The sequence below is a fragment of the Microtus pennsylvanicus genome, chromosome 10 (genome assembly GCF_037038515.1).
Source record: "Microtus pennsylvanicus isolate mMicPen1 chromosome 10, mMicPen1.hap1, whole genome shotgun sequence".
NCBI classification, from domain to species: Eukaryota; Metazoa; Chordata; class Mammalia; order Rodentia; family Cricetidae; genus Microtus; species Microtus pennsylvanicus.
This window is the reverse complement of record NC_134588.1, coordinates 103,602,407-103,613,062: the sequence shown is the minus strand read 5'-3', so window position 1 is coordinate 103,613,062 and position 10,656 is coordinate 103,602,407. Positions and strand designations below refer to the sequence as shown.

Sequence of the window (10,656 nt, the reverse complement as noted above, 5' to 3'; positions counted from 1 at the left end):
TTGTTTGTTAATGCTTACCTTTTGCCTTTTTTCTACTTTATCTTGACTTGTACCAACTTTTATACTTTTTTTTTTTAAGTGTAGTAAAGGAATGGCAAAATAACAGCCGTGTACATGTGTAGCCCTGGCTGTCCTCGAACTCGTAGATCCGCCTACCTCTGCTTCCTGAATGCTGGGATTTTATGCTTGCGCCACCACTGCACGGTTTTAGTTCCGCTACTAGTTATGTTTACGACGCTGGACAAATTGCTTAACTAAAGTCTCTGACCAAGGAGAGCTAACTGACCGCGACCCACTCCTTCTACACCCTTGCTTGACCTGGGGGAGGACCAGGAGCGGCGCCGACCTCCAACCCGGAAGGCCCCGCCCCTACCCCGCCCCTTCCGCCTCGCGCGCGTGCGCAGTCCCACGCGGTTGAGTTCTCGGGGGTTTCAAGCTTTTAGATCCCGGGCTGCTGCCGTGCCCCCCGCGCCGAGGCGTCCCCCTGCTCGCCCACCATGCGTTGGGGGCTGTGCCCTCACGGGCCCGGGGCGGCGGCGCTGGCCGCCGCCGGCAGCTTCTGGAGGCCGGCCCGCTTTCCCGCCCGCCTGGGGTATCGGAGGCTGGTGGTGCGGTCGGTGGCAGGGGCGGATAGTCCTCAGAGCAGCCCGAACAGCGGCAGATACCGCGACACGGTGCTGCTGCCGCAGACCGCCTTCCCCATGAAGCTGCTGGGCCGCCAGCAGCCCGACATGGAGCTGGAGATCCAGCAGGTACCGGGCGCGGCCACCCGGGCAGGGCGGGGTGCTGGGCCAGCTCTGCGGAACCCTCCGGGCTGCTGGGGTTCCCACGCGGGCCTCCTAAGCAGAGCCCAGTGCCAGGCAGCGCGCGTTCCGACTTTGGCACCAAGCGAGTCAGCTTTGCACATTCTCCAGTCATTTATCAGAAAGTAACCAGCATGTAAATAAAAATTCCAGCGTCTGGGCTGGAGAGATGGTTCAGCGCCTAAGAGCGCTTGCTGCTCTTGCTGAGGATCATAGTTCGGTTCCCAGCCCACAAGTCTGGCAGTTCACAACCACCTGTTGACTCCAGCTCCAGGAGAGCCAGTGCCTTTGACCTCCGCCGGCATCTGCGCTCAACATGCATGACACAGAAATAATTAAAAATAAACCTACGTCTTGAAAAAAATAATTCAAGTGTTAGCAAAGAAGGAAAGTTGAAGCCCACCTCAGTAACATGTTTAGGCCTTTCGCTGGAATTATGCCTCCTTTGCAGGACAAAATAGTAGTCATTCTCTGAGTCCCTTTTGTAAACTGTGTTATGTCATATATCATAGTGTGTGTATATACACACACACATGTACACCTGTGTATCTCATATATATGTGTATATATATCTCCAATATCATACTCAATTTTCTCATTGAGACTCAAATGTTAGTGTCTATAACATTACAGTCTTTAAAATATCCCTGTTAACCAGGAATACTACTTAAGTGGATAGAGTTTGCCTGAATATTCTTTGAATTTAGGGAAGTATTGAGGCCAAAGAATAGCAAGGATAAGTTACCAGTTTTATTTTGGGTGGTGGTAGTGGGGGGATGGCGATGGACAGACCGGTCTCAGGGCTGGATTGAGGCAGTGGATGCTGAGAGACTTGCCAAGAATTTAGAGCCCCTCTGTCATCTAAAATCTGAAGGATTATTGGGGGCGGGAAGACTACTGAAAATGTTCAATACTGGTTCCCTCCAGAAATGTTTCCAGTTACATTTCTGAGTTGAGTGGGTTGGAATGGATCAATAGTATCTGAGGATCGATAAGACTCCATAGCATGGATTTATGTGATATGTAAACATATTTTTTTTTAAACAGAAATGTGGGTTTTCAGAGCTTTATTCCTGGCAAAGAGAAAGAAAAGTAAAGACTGAATTTTGTCTTCATGATGGACCTCCTTATGCAAATGGTGACCCTCATGTTGGGCATGCCTTAAACAAGGTAATTATAATTCAGGTTATAAAACTTGCCAGTAGGAGCTGGAGAGATGGCTCAGAGGCTAAAAGCACTGGCTGCTCTTCCAGAGGTCCTGAGTTCAATTCCCAGGAACCACATGGTGGTTCACCGCCATTATAATGAGTGCTCTCTTTCTCTGGCCTGCAGGCATACATGCAGACACAGAACTGTATACATAATAAATAAATGAATATTTTTTAAAAAAGAACTTGAAAGTAACTATTCTGCAAAAGAGCGTATTCTACTTGTGTGATAGTTACGTAAAGTTGCATTGGCCTATGCAAATAAATGAATTACTAATAATGAATAAATGAATTATTAATGAGCTTATTTATTTGTTGTGGTGCTGGAGATGAAACTCAGGGCCTTGTTTGTGCTAGGTAAGTACTCTACCAGGGAGTTGCATCCCGATGTATTTTGTGTGTTTCCTTTCAGCTTTTTGTTATATTACACTTAAATTTCTGACAGATGAGCTATATTCAAGAGTATCTTGTCCACTGACACTGCTTCAACTATGTTACTTTTTTTTTTTTGAGAAATAAAATCTCTCGAGTAGCTTGAGCTGTCCTCAGACTCATGATCCTTCTCTGCCTCAGAATATTGCCATTACATATGTGCACCACTATACCCAGTAGTCCACAGATTTGATAAGCTTATTGTACTTAAAATTATGCCTACTTGTATTTTAAAATATATTGACTTATTTGCGGTGGGAGGGTAGATGTAGCACTGTCTGTACATGGAAGACAGAGAACAGCTTGAGGGAATGCTTCCCTTCCACCATGGAGCCGGAAAGACAGGAGTCAGTGTCGTGTGGCTCAGGACTACAGGACTGGTTCCAAGAATGCAAACCTGCCTCCTCCCTGCCTGCCTGGAGCTCTGTCAGCAGCAGGGGAATCATGGGGATTTGGTCTTGTTCCTCAGGGAGTGTGGGCTCACCTCCTTTCCCCTGTCTCATGTGCATTTCCTCGGTGACAAAAATGACTTACATTCTCTGTTGTGAACTCTCAACTCGTACCAACTAAAGTACAACCGCCCAGCTCCAAAATTATTTTCTAGCCCTTTAACCTGACTTTTGCCTTCTAGTGAGTGGACATAAAGATATAATTTCATTTTCCACTGGAAAATGGGACTTGTCTTCCTTGTTTACTGCTGTCTCCTCGGTACCTGAAACAATTTTTGTCTCAGAGAAAGAATACTGAGATAGGAAAATGAAAGACGCGGTCCTAGTTACTTTTCTATTGCCGTGACAAAACGCCATGGCGAGAACAACTGTAAAAGAGAGTTTATTGGGGCTTCCAGTCTCAGAGGGTGAGTCCATGACCACATGACCATCATGCTGGGGAGTGTGGGACCCTCTGTCTCTCTGTCTCTGTCTCTCTCTGTCTCTCTCTCTCTCTCTCTCTCATACACACACACACACACACACATACACACACACTCTTATCTGAACTGGGATTGAACTCCTGGACTGTATGCATGCTAGAGAAGTACTCTAGTGCTGAGCCACCTGCCGCGTCCTTATTTTCTTGTTTTGAGACAAGGTCTCACACATTTGTGTAGGCTAGCCTTGTTGACACTCTAGCTCAAGCAGGCCATGAACTTGGGGTCCTCCTGCGTTAGCCCGTGATTGGTTACAGACCTGTGCTCTCTGGCCTGGCTGGTAGTACATTTTAAAGACCCTGCCTGCTCTTATTTAAGATGAGCTAAGAGGGGTGACTCAGGAGCTGATGAGGCCTGCAGTTTAGTGAGGGCCTTTAGCACCAAGCAGTTGAATGTGATATCCCATCTATTGGGTGCAGTATCAGTTCTGCAGGAGTCTGTGCTCAGCAAGTGTGAGCAACATGGATTGCATTGTCTGTGTTAATATTTCCATAAGCAAAATAAAAATTTCTAACTGACTTAATTATATTCTGGAGTTTAGAAGGTCAGAAGTATTTCTTTCTTTCTTTTTTTAATTTAATTAATTTATTTTGGTTTTTCGAGACAGGGTTTCTCTGTAGTCTTAGAGCCTGTCCTGGAACTAGCTCTTGTAGACCAGGCTGGCCTCGAACTCACAGAGATCCACCTGCCTCTACCTCCCAAGTGCTGGGATTAAAGGCTTGCGCCACCACCGCCTGGCCAGAAGTATTTCTTTAAACAGTAGAATGGGCCGACACCCTTCTCTCAACTTGACAGATAATGAAATTTGGTACGTGATGTGTTTTCATGTGTAATTCTGTTGTTTGATTTTTCCCCTTGATATTATTAGTATTGTGGAATTCAAGTCTTTGTTATTTCTGTGTAAATATTGCACATCTATTAGTTATTTTATAGAAATGCTTTAAATCAGACTTTATGCTTTCAAATGGTATTTTTTTTAAAAGAATCTGATTATGAGCGGTGTGTGTTCTGGATGGTGATCACACTTTCATCCCTGCAGATTTTGAAAGACATCGCCAACCGTTACCATATGATGAGAGGCTCCAAAGTGCATTTTGTGCCTGGCTGGGATTGCCATGGGTTGCCCATTGAGACAAAAGTGTTATCAGAGCTTGGTGTAAATGCTCAGACTCTACCAGCCATGGAAATCAGAAAGAAAGGTAAACTCCATTTTCATTTTAAGCTGATACTATGATTGCTCAGCCTCTTATAAAACCAGGGCTCTGCTTGTAGCAGGTCTTTCTTGTCAGACTTTCTGTGGACTACCAGCCAAATAATGATAGTGAGACTTTTTTTTTTTTTTTTGGTTTTTCGAGACAGGGTTTCTCTGTGGTTTTGGAGCCTGTCCTGGAACTAGCTCTTGTAGACCAGGCTGGTCTCGAACTCACAGAGATCCGCCTGCCTCTGCCTCCCAAGTGCTGGGATTAAAGGCGTGTGCCACCACCGCCCAGCTGAGACTTCTTATTAATTATGAAAGCTTTGCCTTTAGCTTAGGCTTGTCCCCAAATAGCTCTTATAACTTAAATTAACCTGTTTCTATTAATATACATTCTGCCACATGGCTCTTCACCTCTCCTCCATTCTGTATGTCTGACTTCTTCCATGTCTTGCTGGCATCTCCTGCACACCTGGATTCTAACCCTGAGTTCTCTCTGTCCCCGGAAGTCCCACCTATTCTCTCCTGTCTGGTTATTGGCCCTTCGGCTCTTCATTCAGCCAATCAGAAGGCTCCTTGGCACAGTGTACAAAAAGTTTATCCACAGCATCTGCCAAAGGAACCTCGCTCTGTTTTGGTTGCAGTGAGACCTGTAGAGTGCTTACTGCTTCGCATCAGACATAGTGTGGGGTTTGTCTTATGGAGACAAGGACCTTTGTGTTTACCCCATTTACCTCACACTCTTAGTTCCATCCTTGGGCCTTTCTTTCTTTCTTTTTTTTTTTTTTTTTTGTAATTGACTTTGTAAGAATTTCTCTTTGGAAGTTGAAGGAACAATTTGGAGTGTGTTTTGCAACTGTGTTTTCAGTTTAGTGTTTGTTTTTTTATCATTATTGAGTTGCTGTTTTTACTCTTGTTGGGTGGCACTTGTTGGTTAAAATTAGGAACAAAATAAAAGTCCTAAAATACATGGATTTAAAATTTTGGAGTTGTAGTGCAAGCCTATAAACTCAGCGTGCAAGGCTCTTAAGCAGTAGGATCGTGAATTTGAAGTCAGCATGGACTTAAAACGAAAACCAAACAAACACTCAGAACAACTACCAAGACCCCTTTGAGTTAAATTAGTCCCTTGTTTGATTCTTTCTTTCGGTAGGTATGGCCAAAGGGGCTTTCTTTTCCTTGTTTATCAGACTGCTGTATCAGCCATAAAGGTATCAGACATATGAAGGTTCTTTACTTCCTTCTGGAACACATTCACATGGCCTTAGAATTAATATTCTGAATAATTTTGGGGGTTGATTATGAATGAGTATTATTCTCTGGCCACTTCTTAAATTAAGACATAATGAGGAGGACTAGTGAGATGGCTCAGCAGGAAAAGGCACTTGCAAATGACTGACCCCTGTGTTTGGTCCCCAGATCCCATGGTGAAAACCCAACCAGAAAGTGGCCTATGCCCATGCATGCACGTGCACACACACACATACACACAGTATAATACTACTACTATTTGTAGACAGAAGTTTCTGTTCCACCCGGTCCCACAGCCATTCAGTCTCAAAGAATCACACAGAGGCTTATATTAATTATAAACTGTTTGGCCTGTTAGCTCAGGCTCATTATTAACCAACTCTTACAATTTAAATTAACCCATAATTCTTAACTTTATTTGGCTACGAGACTTGGTACCTTTTATCAGTGAGGCATTCTCATCTTGCTTCCTCTGTGTCTGGCTGGTGACTGCAGATTGAGCCTTTCTTCTTACCAGAATTCTCCTAGTCTGGTTGCCCCACCTATACTTCCTGTGTAGCTACTGGCCAATCAGCATTTTATTAAACCAATATAAGGGACAAATTTTTATGGAGTACAAAAGCATCCCACAGCAACTATTAGTATATATTATAAGGAATAATGTGTAATATTTTCCAGTTTTTATTTGTTTATTGGTTTGTTTGGTTTTTGAGACAGGGTTTCTCTGTGTGACAACCCTGGCTGTCCTGGAACTCAATTTGTAGACTGGGCTGACCTCAAACTCACAGAGATCCACCTGCCTCTATCTCCAGAATGCTGAAATTAAAGGCACTAGCTACCACTGCCCAGCAAAATTTGAGTTAATTAAACAAAGAATTGTCCTATGTTTTAAATGCTTTCAAATAATCTTTCTGCTAAGAATTTTCTGAGGACTGGGTATGTAGCTCAGTAGGAAGAGTGCATGTCTGCCATGTATGAGGCCCTATGATCGATGACCTGCACTGCAGGTACTGGAAGTGATAGCCTATTCCTGTCCTCCCAGCTTTAGAGCATCAGAAATTGCTGCAGAGTGAGTTGGAGGCCAGCCTGGGTAAACAAGAGTTCTTCTGTTGAGAGAAGCATGTAATAAACCATGTTTAAGAATATAAAAAGTCAGCCTGGTGACTATATCATAATCCTATCACTTAGTTTGAGGCAGGGGGATTGCTGTGAGTTTGAGGTCACTCTGGGCTAAATAGTGAGTGTAGGCCAGACTGGGTTTCTCACAGGCTTTCTCTTTCTCCTGCCTTGTCTTTTCTAGCTAGATCATTTGCTAAAGCCGCAATTGAAAAGCAGAAATCAGCGTTTGCTCGTTGGGGGGTGATGGCAGATTGGAATAACTGCTACTATACATTTGATGGAAAATATGAAGCCAAGCAGCTGAGAACATTTTACCAAATGTATGATAAGGTAACAAAGTAATTTTTTCCTTCCCAGGGTACTAAAGTACATGTCATAACAGTTTCAGCCTCAGTATTGTCCTAGTTAGTGTCCTCGCTGTGAGGAAAATCGGTGAGCAGAGACACCTTGAGGAGGAAAGGGTTTATTTGGCTTACTTGTCTCTGCCATAGTCCATTGAGGGAATCTAAGGCAGGAACCTGGTGGCAGGAACTGAAGCAGAAGCCATGGGGGAGTGCTGCTTACTGTCTGGTTCCCTGAGGCTTGCTCTGCTTTTTTATTATACACCCTAGGACTGCCTGCTCTGGAGTGGTGCTCTCCACAGTGGACTGGGCCCCTCTGCATCAACTGTTAATCAAGAAAGTGCTTTATAGACTTACCTACAGGCTACTCTGGAGGAGGCATTTTCTCAGTTAATGTTCCCTCTGTCCAGATTTGTGTCAAGTTGACAGAAACCAACCCGCAAAAATATCTGATCTTTGTCTTTTCTAGGGCTTGGTTTATCGATCTTACAAGCCAGTATTTTGGTCTCCCTCATCAAGGTATGTATGTATTCTTCGGTAATTTAAAGGCTGGAACCACTTGTGAAACTTATGCATGTTTATGTATGATCCTTTAAAATCTTAGGACCGCGCTGGCTGAAGCAGAACTTGAGTACAATCCTGAGCATGTTAGCCGGTCGATATATGTAAGATTCCCTCTCTTGAAACCTCCTCCTAAGTTGGCATCTCTTACAGGTAGGTTTACCCAGAGCTCAAGTTTGTTAATGCTATGGAATTATTATGGCTGCTAACGTATTTACAACTTGACTCCCACAGATGGCTCGTCCCCCGTTAGCTTTGTAATCTGGACCACCCAGCCGTGGACAATTCCTGCCAATCAGGCTGTTTGCTATATGTCAGAAGCAAAGTAGGTAGTTGGTTATATCTTTTTATTTTACCCACAAGTAAGATTCATATAAAATTTGTTTCATTCTCATGACCCCTTTAAAATCCAGTGCATTATCATTTAGTTCCTACACTCAAGAATAGATAATGCATTTGAGGACCTTTCACTTGTGGGAAAGTGAAGCAAACGTGAAGTCTGGAGTGTCTCGTGAACTGCTCTCCAACCTTGAAGTCGGCTTCTCTAACGTGATCTCATTTAACGGTAGCTGTCTTTCTTCATGGCTGATATCCTCTAACTTCATCTTCAGGTATGCTCTTGTCAAGTGTTCCACATCTGGGGACGTCTACATATTGGCTGAAGATAAAATATCACCTGTTGCTTCTACCTTGGAAACAACATTTGAAGTTATTTCAACATTTTCAGGTGAGGATTTATAGATGTCCAACTGTCAGTCATTAAAATTTTAGGTTGGTTGGCATTTCGTAGTTCCTTGGATATTCCCCACTGTGAATTGAAGCAGATGTGGCATCTTTGTTTCTAGGGGAAGACATGAAGAGGTATATGTAGTTTGTATATTTGAGACACAGTCCCTCTGTCTCTTGAGTACTGTCAAAGACAGTACTTCTATCAGAAGAATTTTTTATGGGTAATAATTTGGGACTTCAATGCAGTGACTGATTTATATAACTGTTGGGGTCTGGGGTATTTAAAATAAATTGTGATCCTTAGAGATGATAATATCTTTTGAGTTTCTTGCTAAAATATAATCTTATAGTAAACATAATTTTAAAAATGGAATGATCACTTAGCTAAAGAATAAAACCCTCTTAAGTTCATTATTTAGGTGTAAGATAATTAGAAGGATGAACACACAACCTATCAGAATGCAAAGGGAGGTGTAAGAGGCAGGCAGGGGCTGGGGTTTTTAAGATATCTGGTCCTTGATGGTGTACTAGATGAGCTAGAGGACCCAGTCTGTTCCCTTTTCTTGAGGGATTCCTCAGTAAGCCTGGAGCATGTTGTGTAAGCCTGGAGCTTGCTCTGGAAGCCTGGAGTGTGTTCTGGAAGCCTGGAGCATGTTGTGTAAGCCTGGAGCTTGCTCTGGAAGCCTGGAGTGTGTTCTGGAAGCCTAGGAGCATGTTCTGGAAGCCTGGAGTTTGGTCTGGAAGCCTGGAAGCGTGTTCTGGAAGCCTGGAGTTTGGTCTGGAAGCCTGGAAGCGTGTTCTGGAAGCCTGGAGCTTGCTCTGGAAGCCTGGAGTTTGCTCTGGAAGTGCATTACCACTGGGTTATGCCCCAGCTCCTTTTTGCTTTCATTCTGAGACAGGGCCTCCTTAAGTTTTCTTGGACTCCGTTTGATTATGTGTTTGCTGTAGAAGAGAACAACAGATAAACTGGTAGAATTTGTATTTATTGTGAGGCAGTATGTGTAGCTGCTTATCCCAACAGTGGTGCTCTAAGTGGATGCTGTAATCATCTGCATTCTATAGATTTCTGGACATCATACTTCAGAGGGAGGCCAGTTTTGAGTGCATCCAGTCTTGTGCTCTGTTTCATCCTGTTAGAGACCTAAGTAGCTTAGAGGCAGAGCACTTGCCTAACATATTTCATTCCCAGAACAAGGAAATAAAGATGCTAGCTGAGTCTAGAGGTGCACATCTATTATCTTAGCAACTGAGAGGTGGAAGCAAGAGGATTAGGTATTTAAGGTCATTCCCAGCTACATGGTGAATCTGAGATCAGCCTGGGCTCTGATATCCTGCCTGACAGGGAAAAAAAAAGATTTGATGAGGCTTGATCCCAGGACATCGTACACGGAAAGAATGCTCTGCCACTCAGCTGTAGCCTAGCCCTGCATGTAAAACTCTTCTTTGTGCTTTTCTTGACCTGCAGGTGTAGATCTGGAAGGTGGTACTTGTAGTCACCCTTTAATTCCCAATAAAGAGTCTCCTCTTTTACCTGCTGCTCATGTGACTATGGCCAAAGGAACAGGATTGGTTCATACTGCCCCAGCTCACGGTATGGAAGATTACAGCGTAGCGTCTCAGCACAACCTCCCTATGGTACTGTTTCTCTTTTTAATTATTCACCTTGCAGAATGAAAATGATTACTCCTAACATCTTTGTTTCTTGGTGATAACAGTTGTTGTCATCAAAGCTAAGTTGTGAAATGATTACATTTGTGCAACATCCTGAAACATTATTAATCCATACTAATTGAGAAAGTTTCCAGAATTATCACAGAATCAGAACAGAATTAGACCTGAAGACATGCATTATTACACAAGCCACTTTTAAAATATACACCGACCATCCTTAATTGTGCATCACTTTATTGTTCTTCAGGGATGTGCAGTTTTTACTAATTGAGAGTTTGGGGCAAACCTGTGTTAATCAAATCCAGCACACTTTTTAAAAACTTAGTCTTATTTATTTTACGTGTGTAGTTTTGTTTTTTTGTTTTGTTTTGTTTTGTTTTTGCCTGCATGTATGTCTGTGTGCTGTGTGTATGTCTTG

General features: G+C 43.3%; 1 protein-coding gene across 1 annotated transcript in view; it reads left to right on the top strand.

The window, feature by feature from the left end:
* The first annotated feature begins 394 nt into the window (after positions 1-394).
* Positions 395-10,656, top strand: part of Iars2 (isoleucyl-tRNA synthetase 2, mitochondrial) — a 39,788-nt gene continuing 29,526 nt past the window's right edge. The window contains exons 1-9 of the mRNA XM_075989401.1: positions 395-752; positions 1,851-1,973; positions 4,411-4,570; positions 7,118-7,266; positions 7,747-7,796; positions 7,882-7,991; positions 8,073-8,163; positions 8,450-8,565; positions 10,033-10,202. Coding sequence (XP_075845516.1) covers positions 498-752; positions 1,851-1,973; positions 4,411-4,570; positions 7,118-7,266; positions 7,747-7,796; positions 7,882-7,991; positions 8,073-8,163; positions 8,450-8,565; positions 10,033-10,202 — 1,224 coding nt within the window. The 5' untranslated portion in view covers positions 395-497. The remainder of the gene's footprint in view (positions 753-1,850; positions 1,974-4,410; positions 4,571-7,117; positions 7,267-7,746; positions 7,797-7,881; positions 7,992-8,072; positions 8,164-8,449; positions 8,566-10,032; positions 10,203-10,656) is intronic.